Below are 21,246 nucleotides of genomic sequence, written 5' to 3' on the forward strand. Positions count from 1 at the left end.
GTGTACGATGATTCGGTAGGGACAATGAAATATTTTGTAAAAAAACTTGTGGACTCAGATGGAACGGTCGGGTTGGAACTTCAACCCTTAAGGGGTTGGATGTTAACATCCAAATTTTTTTTCATGAGGAAAACGACGAAGTAGTACAAACAGATTTGTACGATGATTCAGTAAAGCGAAAAGAACATTCTTTGGAAAAATCACGGACTTCGGATGGGACGGCTGGGTTGAAAGTTCAATTGGCGGAAATTTTTCTTATATTTACAATCTGTAAACAAGAAGAGCTTAAGAACAAAATATCCTGCTCCACCTACGTTTAGATTGAGGATGAAGATGAAGAAACGTCAAAGTTATAGATAGAATTTCAAGAAAAAAAGATATTTTTATAAAATGGCCGTATTTCCATAGCAACGCAATGTACATATCAGAAAATCGGGAAAGGTAACCCGACGTGTTGATCTAACAATTCACCCAGGGGAAATTTTTTATACATCCCACTTCATTTGCTGCTTAGTTCAAATGTTTTCTGTCAAAACTACGCGTCAACGAGCAATTGTCACCACTATTGTATGCATATAAAGATTATCTCGAATGATTTCGAGGAAAATGTGGTAAGATTTTGTGATTTCTTATTGATCTTCCAACTGCTTCTAATTTTTCAGATATGAGTATTTCCATTCATTACATTTTATCACTTCTTAGAAACTTATCGAAATGGACAATGAAAATGAGAAGGATAAGTTGATTCAAATTAAAATATCATCAATAACAATTCAAATGAATTATTGTCTTTCAAAACAGGATCAATATCTATAAGAACTCGATATACTTAAGGGATTCCAGTGAGTCAGATATGAGCAACGCAGATTTCACCTGTTACAGAGATGGATGTGACAACCGGCCAAACGAGCAACATCATAGAGGAGCCCATCTGTCGCATCTCCGCGGTCACACCCTTGGCAGATTACCATCACACCATCACGACCCCATCTTGGCAGGACCCAATAATGGAAAGTACGCGACTCTGAGCAAACAGTGCAAGACGCTAGAGAGCTCTGACTTTTACTGAGACAGGTGAGAGGTTTCTACTTTTCCCTCAAACAGATGAAAACCAAAAGGTATATCGGAAGATTTGAGCAACCTTTCTTAAAACAACTTCCCTATTGCCTCATTTCAGCTACGGCCTACGACGTAATCATTATCCTAGTCCAGATCGAAATTATATACATGATAATATCCTGGGAAGAATTCGACACCATGAATTAATAGGTGCCCTTACCTAAACTCTCCTTCGCGCGCGATCGAATCTGTATGGAGTGGCGCGTGTCAACTATTTTGTGCATTGAAGTCGCAAAGGTTTTTCGCGCAGTTTCGCGTTTACTTTGGAGCGTCCAATTCGAAATCTCCCATTATAAGCGAGAGGTTGGTGTGACTCGTGGCATGTTGAAATTTTCAACGGTTTTAGCGCGACTGCATAGCTTGAAATGGACAAAATAAATAAAAAAACGCAAACTGAAAGTGGCTTCGTGCTTGGCAGTGTATATGAATATTTCAAAGAAAAGAAACAGAAGATGTTGGGTGAAAAAATGGATGTAAAATCGGCATTTGGACATATGCCTTTGTTGAATGAGTTGCGTGAAAATTTTCCTATGGACTTCAGAAATTATTTGAGAATGGATGCCAAATCTTTCGTATATTATTAGAATTAGTTTCTCCAATAATTTCTAAACAAGACCCAAAATGCGTGAGAATATAAGTGCTGAAGAAAGGTTGGTAACAACACTGAGGTACCTTCAATTAGAATCCTGCGCGAATACACAGACGCCCGGAATCCGAACGAACTAAGTCGGGTTTATCGCCCGAATGATTTGCCCTTACACTAGCATTCTTTCATTAGTGGCACGGGGTGTTCCAGTCGCGCAGGAAAGAGCGTTAGTGTAAAGGTGCCCAATGTTATCAGGCTGGACTCGTATCAAGAGGTTTTAATCGCCTGAGTACCGTCGTTTGGGATATACAGGATGATTCCCCTATTTCACCTAGTAGAGATTCTCTACATATTTTTAATTTTGATGAAACGGGGGTCATTTGCAAGTAAACAAATTTGAAAAAAGAAAGATTACTACATGAAATGATTTAAATAGGGAATGACTCGAATGTTGTTAATAGGAGAACTGACATCGAAAATATGAATACTGCATATTATTCTCTTATATATCCATAATGAATAAATTGCTACGTATTCAGTTCATGTCTGGGATCTTCATTCACTTTCGCTGTCTTGCCGAGTAATGAATGTGTTTATGCTAATTAGTTTGGTTCATTGTTGTATTGATGTAGCGTCTTGTTTGACAAAGTAGATCATACAGTATTGTGAGTATTTTATGCTTTATTGTTATTTCATTTTCTATACTCGTCATATTTTGTTGACCTACCTATTTTAGTTGATTTTTGAACTTTAACGTCCGGTGTTCATGCTTGTTTTTGTAAATTGTATTCCATTAATTGTTATTATGCCTACAACTTTCATGTTTTGATTGAGTCATAACACAAAGTTTTCTGCTGTCTCTTCAAGTGCCCTGAGGATGTCTATAAAAATAAACGAAACGTCGGCCTATACATAATTGGTTTTTCTTTATGATTAGACATCAAAACCTGTCATTTCTCTTAGATTAGACAGGGTGATGTTCATCTTATGCCTGAAATTTCAGAGTTTAACATAACTCTTGAACTATTCGACCGAAAGATTTCAAATAAATCAGATCCGTTTTGGGTAAAATTCAGACTTTTCCTATTTTCGTGAATATTGGATCACCCTGTACGTGGACATTACCATTAATAAATCTCGAACTTACAGGTAAAATTATTTCATATTCTACAGTTTTGTCATCCTTTACACAGCCTGTGCGTGAACAATATGATTTTTATGACTGAAAAAGAATACTATTGTAAGTAAGTAAAGAGTTCAGATTGAGATATAAACTAGTGAAAAAGTGTTCCTAAATGAAACGGTGTCCACCTCTGCCAATCTATCTGTTTTCAAAAAATGTTGGTCAAATAGTCGTTCATTTCTCTTGAGTAGTGTGCAGGAGATTCATCATGTTGTAACAATGTTCACAATGTTTCCCAACAAACCAGGCAAAGTATGTTCCAAAAATTTTTTATAAATTTCTCCTGTCAACCTATTCTCAAAAATATGAGGGCCAATCCAACGATTGTTGTAGATACCGCTCCAAACATTTATGGGTAATCTTAGGCATCTTTTTGAATTATTTATATTGGATTATTCTGAGCCAATACGTGAAAATTACGGGAGTTATTAATTCCATCCTCAGTGAATTGCGATTCATCGGTAAACGGAATCCAAGAAATCATTCTTCTATGGCTTATGATCCATTGAGAAAAATTGAGCCTTGGAATTTCATCACCTTGTTCTAATTTTTGTACAATTTGTTGATGATGTTTTTTATTATTTTATTTACTCTGTTTTTAGGGACCTCTTCTGCTTGTTTATTCTGCGCGTACTGATAGATGAATTTTCTGTCACTATTTGAAGGATTGAATTCTCTTCATTTGCACTTGAACTACGATCAACTTTCATCTCAAAATTTCCTCACGAAGCTGTCTAGAAATCTATAATTGGCTTTTTTCAGTGGATCACACATCATAGAAATACGATGAATCGCAATTCTCTAGCGATGGACTCAACAATTTCTGTAATTTTTGAGGTATGAGCATACATACTTTCGATTGCACTCGAGCAGCAGTCTAACGATCGTGTATATGTAGCCCCTGTCGTGTATTTCGAACCATTAGTAAACCATTTAATGTTATTGACTTTAAAATTCTGGGTAGTGTATTATTTTTATCATTCCTCCCTTTTACAAAGCATCGTTCTTCTCAATGCTTACTTTTTTAATTATAACATCACTAGGTAGTTTCGCTGATTAAATGTACTTTTCTAGAGAGGATCAGGATCTCTGACTTTCAATTCTCTCATTATCTGTACCTTCCCTAAATATTCTGTGGATGGCCTCATGGGCTACGCTATCTATCACTAGGTGTAGAGGAGTGAGATCTTTGATGACCTCAAGTGACTTACACCATTTCCCGTTGTAATTCAGATTAATCAAGTTTATTTCAGAAACCGTCAATTTATTGAATTTCAGATTAGTCAATTTAATTCCAAAAATGGTAATTTGAAATTCAGTTTAGGCCCGTTTGCACCAATCCCCCTTTAAAGGAGGATTAATAACCTCAGGTTATTATTTATTATTGATAATGATAAGAATTGTCGAATAAAAGGTACCTAAGTTTATATAAGTACAACACTTTCTTTGAAGGTCTTGTGTTGAAGAGGAACGTGAAGAAAATGTGCCTATTGTCCTTATTAGTACGAATACCATTGCCAAGCAGATGGTGGTAATCTGCAAGGGCAATAAACTTCTCAACGGAAGAAAGGAGTTTGTTGCTAACTATAATATGATTTTATGACATTACAATAAAGACAAAAGAGAAGGCTTGGTATTCAGTAATGAATTCATTAAATTTTCAAAATCCATCAAAAATGGGAAGTTCTGCAGCTAATTCAACAAATTATTCTAGTTTAGAATCCCGCCCTCAAATATTCAAGTGGTCATTACAGGAGCGCTTAAATTTAAGGTTAGCTTTAGCCATTTTAATGTCATTTAACAGTTGGTGTAACGTAATTTAAGTCAAGAGTTCATTTTAAAGGACCTTCAACACTGAGTATGTTTGGTGCAAACGGGTCTTATTATTATTGCGTTCTTTAAATTTGTTTTTAACGCTGCTTTAGATATCAATTGTAATTTTGGTAATGCGATGAAATCCTTGTCTTGAGGGTACAATCGATTGAATTTGATGTTTTCAAACTATTCTGGTGGATCCATCAAACTAAAATCAATTTCAAGCGAATAACCCGTAATAACCGCGGTTATTGCTGATTTTGCCCTTGGTTATGGCCCTTCGCAACTTCTAACCTCATTTCAATAACCAGAAGTTTAACCCAGCTCTCGAGTATGGTTATCTGCGGTCCAGATGATGACGTTGAAGGGCTACTTCATGACGTCACTATGTTATAACCAACAATGACCAAAAGCGCTTGAATGCAGTTGGTTATTGTTGGTAATTACCAATGATGACCAGGTTATTCGCTTGAAATCGATTTAAAAATTTTACTCAGCGTTAATCAATACAAACGAATACTACGACACTACGAGGGTTGCGTTCACAAACTTACTCTGAGCAAGCTCTGAGTAAGTTTTGATTACTCGAAGCGTTCACAAACTTACTTTTAGTTGCTCAGAGTATGCTCTCTGAGCATGGCCGTACTCTCTGAGTAAGTTTGTGAACGCAACCGAGTAGGATAATATGAAGATAGAATTCAATCAGTGTTTCAGCATAGAGCTGTTGTAGTTTGAATCCTAGCTATTCTAGCCTTACGATCTCACTTTGAGTTTAATGAGATAGGAAAATAACGAGTTGATGATGAGACTTTTTTAACAATGAAAGCAATTTTATTAGGAACTCAGATTGAAATTTTTATAGAACTGTCGATGCCCTTCTTTGTCTATGAACTGAAGCATGACCAAAACAGCATTTTTCTTTTGTGATTGGAATTAATTCCTGGTATAAAGGTGGTAAAAGTTCGGTGTTAGTGATGTCCAAAATTGTGGGAAATATACTAGTGAAGCCTTCCTAGGTTGTAAAAAACTGTGTGATTTTCAGGCAGACAGATTAACAGGCTGGTCATGGGTTATTTGGAACCGAACAAACTCGGTGATTTGTAGTTTGCTGTTGAATGATCGAAATTTTTGAAAACTTTTTGCTCCATCTCAGTTACCAAGAATGGTTTATTTACCGCGCTTTAGCTATCACCTCCTTCCAGTCACTAGGAAGAATGGGCTTCTGTCATTTTTTGAAAAGTTTTATTACTACGAAATCTATCGCTGGGCATGAAACTATGACCAGGAACGACAAATTTTTGTTCGATTTGTGTGAAGTAACCAGTGTGTAGTAAAAACATTTACATCGATAACACACATCAGTTGTTTTGTCCAGTGCATCTATCCGACCACATATGCTTCAGTACAAGAACCAATTTCTTTAGAGCCTCTCTTGGCAATAGCTTCGTACCATAGGTACATATAAGCATGTCCAGTATTCATGTTATGCACTTCAAAATTGAAGGAGGAAAGCTGCTTCTGATAGAACATACTTGGTGTGTTAACGTGGGACAAAATAGAACCTGCTTTTCTCTCTTTCTCATCTGTACCGTGGAGAAGCCTAGCTTCATACGTTTCATGTCTACTAGTCTTTTCATTGTATCGGGTCTTGCCAGTATGGTGGCTGCTTTTCTCCCTCCAGACATTGACCTCAGTGTCTTAACATCTATCTCCTCGCTGTTCGGTGGCAGATTTAGCTTTTCGTTTACTGCCTTTTTTATTTTTTCCTCTTTAAAATCTATGTCAATTCCATACATATTCACTGCCTGTTTAATGTTCGCACCTGAGTATTTTTTCACTACTTCCACTTTCATGGTTTGCTTGATTTTTTTGTATATGTCTTGTGCGTACTTGCTTCCTTTCTCGATTTCTAGCAATATATGTCCATCTCTTGTTTCTCTGATGCCTCTGATCTTTGAGGCTTGCTACAAGCTGTGCATACCTTTGGTTTTCTCGACTACGATAGTCTCCGCGCCATGTTATCGTCTTTGCCTCTCGCCTCGTTCTCCAGGCTATATCTTGGCTCCATATATCACTATTCTGCCTTCGGAATCATAGAGAGTGCACTACATAATTTTCCTTCTCGTATCTACGCTCAAATCATTGAGTGCACGTGTACGTTTTTTTCTTCGCTTGGAAACATTTGGTCGTTTATCTTCTTGCTCCTATCGTATAGGCTCACGCTCTGTGCAGCTACGTCTTCTGTTTCTGTATCTGTCAGACCCATGAAATGGACATGTTCGAGTCTCTGACGTGCATTCCCCCGATTATTGCCCATCCTTTCGTCCGATGGGTTGTAGTCGGCTAACCTAGAACCTAACCGGTAAATAACGGAAAAATATATTAAAGACTGAGACGCTAATGGGCCCCAAAGCCCTCCTGGAACCTAACTGCTATTTCACGGTAGTTGTTGGACCCATTGTTAAATGTTCTTAGTTACGATATTTTCATCTAGTCATATGAACAATTGTGGAGACAGTAGTTGTCAATTAATAAAAGGTTTGAAAGAGACTAAAAGTTACATTTTTCCTTTCGTCCATATAACGGGCCCCAAACCGAACAGTAATTTCCTGCTTTGATAGATTTTATAGTAGTAGAAACTGGCAATCTAACACAATATTAAATGATTTGATCTCTTTGAACGGTGGTCACCCCAGGGTGCACAAACAAACCCAAAGGACAGAAGTACCTTAATTAAATTTATCATCTGAGCACCACTGAACTCAATAGGACACTCGGTAAAAATCTCTATGAAAATTCCAAAACTCTTGATACACTTTCGTCAGCACTTCGATCTCAATTAATTCTTCTTTTCACCGTAGAGGGCCTCGGAAGAAAAATCCCCTCTCGGAAAATTCTCCCCCTCTTGGGAAACTTATGTCTCCATTGGACAGATTCAAATTGTACGGTAATCTAAACGGCCCAGAAAGAGATAGTGTGAGAAGGAAAACGGAATAAGTGAAGAAAAACAGCACTGTTGAAAGGAAAGAACTGCAAAATAAACGAATTCTGAAAACGTAAGAGGTATGGTCCTTCCTAATAACACGGATTGGTCGGTATGAATCTATGAACTAATAGATATCGGTAAGATCCCCTCTTCAACCTTTCATTTGAACACCGGTATTGTTACACCTCCTATGATAATATTACGGTTTTCCCTCAAAATATTTCGGTTGTCAGGGACATAAAATACTGATGAATACTTTTGTTCGTGCATGAATAAGATCAATGTTTCAATAACAAAAAGTAGGTTTTAGACCATAATATTCATAGATCCAATAATGGCAATAATAGAATCAATGAAGAATTCGAAAAAAAACTTATCATACCCTCATTAAAAAGGCGAATGGGGTGAAAATTAATCCGCAAACTTTTCTGTATATTACAGTCTAGTTTACAGCCACCTATATTACAATATTATGCTTCGTTTACTCGTGAAACACTCTGTATTCATATTCATATTGAATTGATTAGAGACATCACAGCTGGAGTCGAGGCCCCAAAATTGTAATTTATGCTTCATATCTTTTATTTTTGATTGTGAAATTTCAATCGAATTAGAATCATCAATCAGTCGACAAGCAATGAGTTCATGATCGAAATGGAAGATGAAATCGCTTGTGGAGTAGCCTCACCTAGGTTTCCTCAAAACAGCCCTCTCTCTCTTTTATTTCTCCTTACGACCACTATTTATTGAGTTCGTCATCTTTTCGCATTTTCCTTGAGGTGGGGAATTTTGTAATCGTTTTACAAATTTTGGGTTTCTTATTACCAACAAGAAATGGATTCTTGACGAAAACCTCTAGGAATGGTTTTTAAGCTGCAGCCTTCACTACACCTACGAACCTTATGTCGCTATCGATTTTAGTCAGAGTGCCTTCTCGAAGTTTAATCAGAGAGGAAGCAGAAAGAATAACATTATCTAAACATAACATGGGCCTATGTTGGCTACGCGGAAAATCACTTAGGATTCTTAGACTCACTCTGAAAAAGTTTTAGTTATTATCACTATGTTATTATCATAACATAGATCCGGATTGTATCCATCTCGCAGAGTAAAATGAGGATTTGTCTTTACTATCAAAAATCAAATGAATCATTGTCTTCCATCCGATCAGTTAAAGCTATACCATTTCTATCATTAACATTATAACCAATTATTCCGTGCATCCGACTGCATGTGTGTATCGATATCGTTGTTATTATATTTTTATTCAAATCGGCGCGTTGAATTTAATAAAATATTAAAGGCCAGTTTGTGCGTTTGGTGAACTCGATAGTCTTAATTCCTGTTTCTGGAATTTTCTATCGCTATTACTATGACGGTCTGCAAGTTTTGTACCAAACAAATATCTAAGAACAATCCGGCTGTAGAATGTAGTGGTTTTTGTCGTAATTTCTTTCATGCGAATTCCACATGTTCCGATGTTTCCAAGCAGCAACTCGGTGTCTCCCCGGTGGGCGATGGATATGCGCGGGCTGCCGCGAATCATCTCGTCCCCGTACGAGATAGGCTAATTCAAGCGCTAAGAATTCCGAGTTCGGGGAATCTTAATCGGATGTGTTTGCGGAGGATAAGCGTACTCTACCTGATGACTTGCCAGGACTGATGAGGAGGATGATCGATGAAATGCAGAAACTTAAGGAATCCGTGAATTTCTGTTCAGATCTTAGAATATAGAATAACAGGAAGGAGCATATTGCTCATTTCAATTTGACCGGAATAGAGAAGAAATATGGCCGACATATATTTCCGTTTCAACAGTGGCGTGGGACAATGAAGTTTCCTAAAAACTAACTTCAATAGTCAGTTGATTCTGATTAATCAAAAAAATTAGGAAAGCACTGACGTAAAGTCACAAGCTTTTTCACGCTCGTTCAAATTTTTAATCAAAGCGGAAATTCACCCCGCCTAACACTGCTTGGCTATATACTTAATGGTATTAAGGTCTATGACTTAACATCACCTACGCCCATGGAGTGTTATTGTCATGGGATAACCTTGTTATGTCATGAAGTTCAGAAACTCATATAATTAATACCTGATATTCAGCTTGAAAAATCACCTACCTATGAATTATTCACGCTAAAATATCCAAAATCCTTATTTCCAGCAAATTTCAAGAATCCAAATTACCAAAATTAAGTTAAAACATCACTTAGTTCATTTGGCCACAGATAATAGAAGCATTTGACTTCCAAGTCTGCCACTTTTCAAATCAGATCTTGGAAGACCAATATGGCCGTTTCCGTCGCACAATTCCCGTCACATTTATTCGAAAAAGCTCCTTCCTGATATTCTATGTTCTAAGGTTCAGATACGGTGACGGATTTCGAGATGAGGTTGTCTGCTGTCGATGATTGCTGTCGATCTGTGGATAAATTGAGGAGGGAAAATATGGATCTCAGGGCTGCAGTCGGTTCTCTGAGTAATCGATTGAGTAATATAGAATCTTACCAATGGCGATAACCTCGAGTTGCAGGGTATACCTGAGAGTCGAGGAGAGGATCTTGTAAGAACCGTTTCTGAAATAGGAGGTTTCTTGAAGCAATCGGTTAGCCCCGACATGAAAGATAGTGTCTGCAGGGTACCATCCCAAAATACTGATAAGCCCAAAAATATAATTGTCAGATTCGCCTCTAAATTAAATCGGGATAGGTTCCTTGAAGCGGCTAAAATCGCCCGCAAAAATGAAGAAAACCGTTACGGATTCAAAATGAGTACAATTCCAAATAAATTCTTCATTAATGAAAGCGAATAACTTCAAATTTGTTTGGGTGCAAAATGGAAACATTTTAGCAAGAAAGACGGAACACTCAAAGATAGTCCAAATTAGGAACAACGATGACCTTGTAAAACACCTGGGACAATAATCTTTGATTGGAAGTCAGCATGAATGTGTATTTCGCTTTAAATAATGGGATTAAGTGTTTTCTATCAAAACTGTAGGGGACTTCGAACGAAGCTTCATGGCTTCTGTACTAGTGTTGCAGCATATCAGCCTGATATCCTCTGCATCACAGAGACATGGCTAAACAGCTCAGTGCTTGACTGCGAGTTGATGAATCTCAGCGATTACAGTGTGTTCAGACGTGATCGTGAGTCGAGTGCAAGTTCGAAGGTTGAGGGTGGTGGAGTTCTTATCGCTGTGCGAAATGAGCTCGAACCAACTCTCTGGACTCAATTCCAAAGTGATGCCGAGGATCTATGGGTTTCGTTTCTTGTAGACAATGCTTGTGTGTTTGTGTGTTGTGCATATTTGCCGCCAGATGACTCATTAGCATATACTTTCTTCTCCTCGAAACTACATAATCTTTCGTTTCAGGATAACCGGCTTGCTCTGATCTGCGGTGACTTTAACTTTCCGAGTACGCGGTGGAGAGAGGCGAGTCATGGTGTCCTGGAACCATTTAATGTAGAAAATAAATATTCGGCTTTGCTCGATACCTTTGCTTACCTTAATCTTAAGCAGTTCAATAATATTGCTAAGGAGAATGGAAGGCTTTTGGATCTGATTTTGTGTTCCGATTTTTGTATTTCTTCCATCAATAAGAGCGCTTTTCCGATGGTAAATGGATATCCAAGTCACCCATCGATTGAGTTCTTTTTAGAAATAAGATGCATAAGATATTTGAGTGCAACCATTCCGTCCTTTTTGAATTATAAGAAAGCTAACTATGATTTGATCAACTGTGCTCTTACTGCCATAGACTGGAACCGCCTTCTGCAGGGCTTGAATGTGAATGTAGCTGAAGAATTGTTTCATATCAAGTTGAAATTTATAATCAATGCTCACGTACCTTCACAGAAAAAACAAAAACAATTCCCATTTTATTATTCTGAAAAAACAATTCAAACAATAATAAAAAAAATAAATGTCATAGGAAGTGGAAAATGCACAGAAATCCTAATGACTACAACATATTCAAAGAATTGAGAGCGCGATCGAAAATGCTTATCGAGTCTGATTACAAATCATTCATCAGATCTTACGAGGAAGGCGTGCGATCAAGCCCTAGTTCTTTTTGGAACTTCGTGTCGAGAAATGGAGTGGGATCGAATCATTTGCCGTCGGAGATGCAATTGGGTGCACGTACTGCGGCTGGCGGCGGTAGTGTCTGTCAACTATTGGCTGACCACTTCTAATCGGTTTTTGAACCTGAGAAGTACTCATTCACAGATTACAGAGTAGAATAGATCTGACGCTCACGTTCTACGGTGAAAAATACAGTTTATCCCGCCCTCAGCGCCCCCATGCGGTTGCCACCCAACTAACCGGGAGTAATGTCGGTAAAAAAGGAAACTGCAATTGCAAGGCGCGAAATTTAAATTAGCCCACTCACTGGTGTTTTAGACGTCGATAGAATAATATGGATTATTAGGGCGAATTTAAAGGAGAAATAAAACATCTCATGAAAAATATACATATATTGATATTTCCAGCACAGGAAAAAAAATATGGAAATACATAAGCCATAATTATGGCAATGAATATATGAGCAGAGGTAAAATGTCAGTAGGGTCACATATCTTCGTAAGACAATAATTATAATAAACAGTAATAATATTGTTCATAGGAAATGAGGTTGAAATTATTATATGTTCAGAAATCTTCAACATTATCCTAAAAGGACACAATGTTTGTTGGGAGTCTGCCATAGAAATCGAAAACAGCATGCCAAAGCTTAGAATGCATGAAAAATTCGGAAAAAAAAAATTAGTTGCCCAAAGACCTATGTGGATTTTATATTTTCCTGCAGGAAAGATTTCAAAGTCTCTAAACAACGACTCCCTGTTTTATCTTCCTCACAGTTAGATCACCAGGAATGCACTGACATGAAATTATTAATAACTAAAGTTTTGAATGATGAAATAAAGTGTTCAACATTTGGGTTAGTATTCCTTACTCCATGTGCTCTAATGTACCCAAAAAGGTTTTCTAAACAATCTTGATTGAAAGCCCCAGTGAGAATATATTTAAAGTGATAATCATTGAACAGTTTTTGCCTAAGGTAAAGGAATGCTTTCAATGTTGTCACTATATTCTTCAAAGTGGCACCATAATGGATCTTTTCTTTCGAGGGCAATAAAATGAAATATGTACTGTTGAAAATTTGTATCGCCTGCTCCCAACAAACATTGTGTTCTGTTTGAATACTAACCGTCTTCTTTAAGAGTTTCGCAGTGGATGTCCAAGCTCTGGATACATTCAACGAATCAAATAACTCATCCAAGAATAGTATAAAGTCAGCAGTGTCGATAGCCTCTCTGTGAAGCTGAACCGGATGCTTGATTTCTAAAAAGGAAAATAGTAAATTTTTGTATTATTATGTTTGAAAATAATACTTACCCCATTGAGAAATGAGCTCATCATTGACCCCACGGAATGGCTTGATAACTGACTACACAGTTTGATTTTCATTTCCATTAACACAATTTTTAAAGGGTTTGGATTGGTTTAAGTATAAACGATTAATGTTATAATTACGTGGTTCTTTGAATCAAATATTTCTTACAAGAAAATTGATTTCCTGATAAAACTGTCGAGTTCAATAAATGAGTATTTTTAATTTACTCTCGTATAAGATCTCGTTTGTAAACAAGAATTTGCATTAAAACGTATTGACATTGACCAAAGATATTACATATCTTTGACATTGACAGTGTTGGCGTTCACAAATCCAATATGTCAGAATACAGTAATCTGTGGAGAATATTTTCGTATGCAGTGCCACATAGCGATTGATTGCAGAACTAAAAACCGTATTTGGGGTGGGGGTAAGGAAGTGTCAAGCCCCTGTACTCATTCAATCGTGATTCAGTGGAAAGCGTTGATACCAATATCCTCAGTTCGATTCATTTATCTAGGAATGAGATACTCGAGGGTCTTCATGAACTGAACTTGATAAAGGGCCTGACCATGTACCCGCAATTTTCTTGATTATGTCCTCATATTCAACAGGTCTATCACGGAGGGGACTTTTCCAACTTTGTGGAAGGAAGCTTCGGTGATACCCATTTTCAAATGCGGCCAGAGATCGGATGTAGGGAATTACAGGCCAATCAGCAAATTATCGTTGATACCGAAGTTGTTCGAAAAACTCGTCCATAAGTATCTCTTGTCTCATGTTGCTCAGCTCATAATACCAGAACAACACGGTTTCTTTCGTGGGAGATCTGTGGAAACTATTATAATTTATAAGTATTTACTGAATATATACATGCACTAGACGCGCGGGAGCAGGTCGATGCTGTGTACTCCGACCTATGTAAGGCATTTGATAAAACAAGCCATAACATACAACTTAATAGGCTCTCGGAGGTTGGTGTGAAGGGCGATCTCCTGCGCTGGTTTCAATCCTATCTCAAGGGTAGATCACAGTTTGTTTCGGTCCAGGGATTCAAGTCGTTTAAATACACTTCTTCGTCGGTTGTCCCTCAGGGATCTCACCTGGGACCACTTCTCTTTCTGATTTATATCGACCCTATACAAAAATGTTTTAAATATGCCAGATTCCTGTTGTTTGCTGATGACCTCAAGGTATATATGCGAGTACGAGAGCTCCGCGACTGTTTATTACTCCAATCTGACTTGAATAGATTCGTCGCATTCTGCCGGGAGAAAGGTTTATTTTTAAATATTGAGAAGTGTTCGCAGATGATATTTACCCGCAAAAAATCCCGTATTCACTTTTCCTACCAACTAAATGGTGAGATTCTTCCGGTATCAGAACAGATACCCTTGGGGTTATTCTCGACTCTAAATTGTTGATGGACCAGCACATCGACTTCATAGCCGCGAGTGCTAGGCTTCGTGATGAGGAGGACTAAATATTTTCGAAATCCCTCGAATATACTCGCATTATATTATGCATTTGTAGCGTCTAAACTCAATTTTTCAAGTGTCATCTGGAGCCCTCACTACAAAAAATATGTCTCTCGGATTGAATCAGTACAGAATAGATTTTTGCGTCAACTGTGTGGTAGGTTTACCTTCGACTATAATCATAACTATCAACTAGCTAGAAGAAGATTCTCTATTATGTCCCTCGAGGATGGGAGGGCCATTTCGGATATTCTATTTCTGCTCAAAATCTTGCAGGGTCTTATACAGTGTCCTGAATTATTGTCTAAAATAGGAATAAATGTCCCAACAAGAAATTTAAGAACTGTTGAACTTTTCCACATTCCTTTCATGCGGACGAATTCTTCCCAGAATTCTCCGATGATCAGGATCTCTAGACACGCCAATCAGTATTCCAACCTTTTTGATATTTCTGTAATAAAATCTGCAGCCGCAAAACGTATTTTGAAGGAGAATTTTCTTGGATGATTCATGTTTGTTCCAATATGTTTTTTTTCCTATTTGTCTTGTTACATATAAAAATTAAGTTCTAGTTCCTAATATTGTATCGAAGCTGTTTTTTTTTATTAATTAGTGGATACCTTATATGGGGTTCACCTCGTTTAGATCCCAATTGTACAGAGATAAATAAATATCAATTAATACATAAGTCCTCTTTCGCGGAGGCATTGTATAAAGACCACTTGTCTTTATACAATGGCGGAGTAATTTTGAAACATAGTCTTTCGAAATGCCTTCAATATTCAAATCCAGAATACAAAATTATTTGCTCATTGGCCTAGAGGGTTAATTAAACCAGGTTCGGCAATACAAGCGATGATTTTTCGGAGTTTCAAATGTACGAAGACCGCTTCACTTTTCAGGTCCCTAAAGTAGGGTCATACTACAAAATTATGAATTCATTTCAAAAACCATATTTTAGAAATATATTTCAAGTAGGTACCTAGAGTTTTCATGTTCTAGATATTTTTTATGTTTTTTATCTCTAACATCTGTAAAAGTCGCAGACATGCATTGTTTCACCTCTAACAGCTAGCACCCATCTTGTTTCACCAGTATAGATAAACAGCAGGGAAATCATTCAAGTGGTCCTTTAACGTTGCAATCTGTTCATTTTCAGGCCTGCCTGCAAGGATTTCCCAAACTTCAAAGGTTTTAAGTTTGATCAGCAGCATCAACATAAACGTTCGATTCCTCGAAGTGCTTCCCATCAGGATGGCCAACAAAGGACTGCCAATATTCAGAAGTTTAGTACCCTGGGTAGGCGTCCCCTTCCACAAACACCGGACGAGAAGTCGCGCAAACAACCCTCAGTACCCATGGTACCGAACACTAGCATCGAGACACCGTTGAATCCCGCTAATTTTCGCTCTCTTCAAAGGGGTGCGTGGCAAGATAGAACCAGCTCATTCCAACCAAACACGCAGTTCCGATCTCTTCAAAGGGGTGCGGGCGTTCAACACCAGTCCTCCCATTCTCAATTCAGGTCGGCCAAAATACAAGACCAAGCGCACGAGGGTCCAGTTTATGCCAATAATGAAACCGAACGTCAATTGTATGCTGTAACTGAATTATAAATTTATTTTTTATGTTTGGGTAATTGCAGGCAGGGAAAATATAATATAATAGGTTTATACCTCTTATTCTATTCTATGTAATAATAGGAAAACCAAGTTTTTGTGAACAAAGCACAAAGCTTTTACGGAGGAATTTTGAAGACTAGAAAATTCATACTTTCTCTCATCTAGTCAATTCATGATTTTTTTCAATAAAAAAACGTAGTAATTCAGGAAAATGGTAGTACATAGTTGAGAAATAGACACTTTTTGTATCATGAACCCAATTTGATGATTGCAAAATTAATTTAGTTTTCACAAAAGAGTCAGAGTGTCTTTCAATCGAATTTACAGAAAACAAAAATTCTCTGCAGAAGAAATTTTTGTACCAGTGCTCTCTAAAGTCAAGACGCACTTCTTTCAAAAAGACAAATGTAGAATATAGTTGAAGATTTTTTAGCCCAATTCAATATCATGATGTTTTATATAGCGAATAATATCATCATTATTTAATGAGATGTTAAGGTACCGAGTTAACATTAGAATGTCGGGTGCAGTAATGATCTCCCCTACCATAGCAGTACGAAAAAGACGCAGTCATCTGCTGTGATACGTAACGGCGCCACAACTTTTTTACGAAATATAATCCAATTCAAGCTATTAATCATCACATATTGCTTCTTATCTTAATCTTTTCTGTTATTTATCAATGAGTTAAATTTTTTGTACCTAACTATAGTCGTCCCAATTTTTCACCAAAATCACTTCATTTAGAATAATCCAGAGATATGGATCTGATATTTACCTTGAAATATAATAATTAATACTTTTAAGACCTTTGCCATATAAATGGGATCAAAAATTCTCGGAGTAGATAGGCGTATAGTCAATGGATGATTAGCCAAGTAACGCAATAACCTAAGTCTCTCATAGATAGTAAAACTCTCAAACCTCATCGTCGTTGATGTATTGTTCGTTTTGTAAATAATAATGTGTATAAAAACTTTTCCTCATGAAAGTTATCAGTGTCGAAATAACTCAACTCGAGGTAACACATTCATTTACTGAAAAATTGATCTGAAGTCAATACCTATCTAATATGACTGAATTTTACACTAATTTTCATTTCGAAAACAATAAAGATACAAATGGATTCTTGAATATTTTTCATTGTTGAATTTGTTACTACTATGTGACATGCATTTCAATGTTCTGTATTATCAAACAGGATTCACTCAAATGACTCTTCTATAAATATACATAATATAAGGAACATAAAACCTTTGAATGTGTGTGAAGTAGCATTAATTTCCATTTTTAGGATAAGGTAGCATATGAATAAAAGTAAAATATTTCGTAGTGACTTGGTGTTGAATTTGTGATAAATTGCCAAAAACTTTATAATAGACTTCTATTTATTTACAGATTCAAGTAATCTAAACCATTTAGGTCATTATTCAGAAGTTCGATAATTCATTCCCAAAGATAAAAATTTCCCCTTTTATTGAAATTACATTTGAAAAATTCATTTATTGGTTGTCAAAATTCCTTTCATATTATATTCACAAATATACTGCTATTGATACAAAATTGCTTGTATCATATCTTTCTGTGAATGAAAAAGGTGTGTTTTATAAAAGTTATATAACTTTTACATTTTATCATCAATGTTATTATGAGTTCTTCCTTCGAAATGCTGCATTCTTTATGTTTGCATTTTGTATATCGATTTATTGGCCTGCAAGCTGATTTTTCATGTTTTCAATGTATTATATTCAATACTTCATGTAAATGCCATATTTTGTAAAGTTCAAGAATACTTTTCACGAACTCTTAAGTCATTGTAAAAGTTATGTATTTAATAAAAAAGGATTATTAAATTAACGTTTCTCAATTTCATTTGTAGCTATTATGCGTGGTAAAGTAACCGTGATTATGCAAGAACATTTGAATCTTCACTTTTAAGCTTGTTCAAATAAAATTGAACGTATTCTCCAATTCATTTTTTGAGTTGAAAGGGAATAAAAAAATCACTTTTTCATCACTCCTAGAGTGTTTCATTAAAAATTGTCATAGACAATATTGGTTTATAGGCGAAGTAATGATGATTGCGATCTAAGAAGCATAAAAGTTTGATAAACGAGCATTCTTTTGACCCCCGCTGCGAAATTTTCAAAGGAGAAATGGCAACAAAAAAAATTCGACCAAACTACGGATGAGAGAAAACGTACTCATGGTATTTCCACTAATCTCGTCATCTGTTTCGCTATCACATAATTTTGCTGACGACCAGGTATAATAATCGCAAAAGACTATATGATGACATCAATTATATGTTAGTTAAACTACAAAATGAATTCGAAAGAAGGGATCTTACAATAAATGCATTTAAATCACAATATATGGTCGTGGGTGGGAGCGATAATGGAAAGAAAAATATTGAGCTAAATGAAATAAATAAATGCGACGTCTTTATTATACAGAAACCTATAATAAAAAATACACTCCCATGACCAGTCAGCGAAGGCGAAGTCTAGCATACTGCTATTCAAACTCAACCTCCCACTGACCAGCAATGAGATAATATAAAACAATGTATCTAAAATAACACAAAGTCAGCCCGTGAATAAATCAACACCGAGAAAAAAAATTTCAATACAATAAATTGAAATTGTGACTTGCTATAGGCACAAAGGAGGTAAACTCGCTGTTTAGACAAGTGAGATTCGGTAGTCAAATTCTGCGTGCGGTAACAGCGTCATTCGAGCTTTTTGTTGCCAGATTGTGCAGAAACCTTATATTAGAATCAGATTTTGATGATTATTTCTTTATAGATAGAATTTGTTCATGAGGAATCTAATCAATCTGCGGAAACTTATAATTCAGTAGGTATAATTTTTTGAAATGTTCGTTAAATGCACTGAATTATGACAGCTGAATGTTTGTTCACTGTAATTTTTAATAAATTCCAATGTTTTTCTCAACAAATTGGGGTTTTGAAACAATTCATTGGGAAAATGTGCATAATTGATCAATTTTGGCCAAAAATTTAATTGAATCATTTGGAGGTTAGGTTAGGTTGTTAGGTTGGGTTAGGACAGTGAAAAAACAATTTTATACATAAGAATATCATTTTTGTGGATTTAAATGTATGTTTAAAGTTTAAAGGACCGAAAGGTGAAAATATAATATGTCATGATAATGCACGTATTCTGATGAAATTTTCGAAAAATCGTTCCTCTCAAATTTGTTGAGATTGATAGTTGTACAAATAGATTTTGTATCTTGTTCTGCATATAGGAAAAAATCGGCAAAAAAATCGGATAATGACACAATGTCGAGTTCGAGATAACAGACTTTACAAAAATTTCAAAAAATCATGCCGAACTATGAGTTTCCACAGATTGAGTCTAACACCATTTGATTCCATATAAAGAATTCTATCTTTAAAAAATAATCATTAAAATCTGAGGTTCTACTCTTCCTTCAATTATCTGAATAATCGTACGATCTGGCAACGTACCGGCGAGTTACGTACCACCCCGAAGTCCACTTGTTTAAACAGCGGGTTTACCACAAAGGATTTTTTTTTACTACAAGCAGAGACAAACGAGATGGTTAACCAAAGAGGTTCCTCTTTGGGTTAACTACCTGCTAAAAGTTTGTCACATCCTAATTCTCCATCTCTCTCATTTTTTCGGAAAGCATTTGTAGAGGCGCTGCATGCAGTATCTCGCAAAAGCGCGGGAAATTTGAACTGACGCATTGCCGATTTTATTCCGTTCGAAGAGTCAACATTGTTTTATGAGAAATTTTGCATTTTTGACTAACGGAAAATTTCCTATCTGATGAATATTGCCTTCATTGACATATTTTCATCAAGGAAAATTTTCAGATATCAAAAATGCAAAGTTTCCCGTTTATTCACTAAGGAAATAGGAAATGTAAAACTACATCAGTAAGATTCATAGCTATATTTCAACTTCAAGTATAAAAAACATCACAATTTTAGTACAAAACAATTCAAGCAATAATTATATATTAACTCACCTTGCAACGGGGAAAATTATGCAATTTTTGAACATTAGTCTCATCACCACCACAAAGTAAACAAAGCAATCTTGGCATTTTGATATCTTGGAAGATTGTTTTCAAATTGTCAAAAGAACTCCAGAACTTTGGTTGATAACAAAGCCAACCTCGAAACTTGGAATAAACAGAAAAGAACTGAAAATCATGCGAATTTTCACACAAGTAAACATAAACACAACCTCAAAGCTGTCATGTCAAAATTGTCAAATGACGCATGTGACAACTACGAAATGTTTCCTACTGGGGCGACCTCTACAAACGCTTTCCCATAATTAAACGAAGAGAGACTTATGGAAGCTTATACAAGAAAGAGAGAGATGCACGAATTCCTTAAAATGGGACAGATTTCAATGCCAAGTTAACCGTCTCGTTTGTCTCTGCTACAAGTAACTTATCATAACTAAGCAAAGGTACTTGCAATTTGTATATTTCATTTTTATTCAGAATAACTGACTTTATTGACCTGATCCAAGTATCATGTGTTACTTGATAGGATATTGTGCTCATTTACTGCAACTAAAAAAGTTGTTCGGCACAAGTAACAGTTGAATGTACACTAAACAAAATATATCATATTTGTCACTTGCAGTAAGTGAAAAGCTATGTCTATAACACGTAACTTCTTCACTAGGATCTCATAAAAAGTTTGTGTTGGCAATTAAATTTTTTGTTCACGATTAGAGTCACTATTACTTAAGCTGCATTCACAATCAATTCGCGGGCCGAAGTGCACTTCGGCACGAAATTTACCATTCGCAATAATCTTGGAACCAAATACTCAAATGAATCAAAAATGTAACTGATCAAAACATAAGCATCAGCATCATCTATAGCCGGCACGAAATTCCTTGCCGAAGTGATAGTTTGCAACTTGCAAGAAATTTTGTCTTGAATTTCATTGTGAATGGTAACGGAGAACGCCATCTGCTAAGCTTCCGTGCCGAAGTGCACTTCGGCCCGTGAATTGATTGTGAATGTAGCTTTACAGTT

General features: G+C 36.3%; 1 protein-coding gene across 2 annotated transcripts in view; it reads left to right on the plus strand.

The window, feature by feature from the left end:
• The window catches only part of LOC123317522 (protein tweety), a 148,569-nt gene extending 130,524 nt beyond the window's left edge, over positions 1 to 18,045 (plus strand). For both annotated transcript variants that reach the window (XM_044904096.1, XM_044904097.1), the window contains exons 6-7: positions 883 to 1,074; positions 15,729 to 18,045. In XM_044904096.1, coding sequence (XP_044760031.1) covers positions 883 to 1,069 — 187 coding nt within the window. In that variant the 3' untranslated portion in view covers positions 1,070 to 1,074; positions 15,729 to 18,045. The remainder of the gene's footprint in view (positions 1 to 882; positions 1,075 to 15,728) is intronic.
• The last annotated feature ends 3,201 nt before the right edge of the window (positions 18,046 to 21,246 follow it).

The sequence above is a fragment of the Coccinella septempunctata genome, chromosome 7, assembly GCF_907165205.1.
Source record: "Coccinella septempunctata chromosome 7, icCocSept1.1, whole genome shotgun sequence".
Lineage (NCBI taxonomy): Eukaryota > Metazoa > Arthropoda > Insecta > Coleoptera > Coccinellidae > Coccinella > Coccinella septempunctata.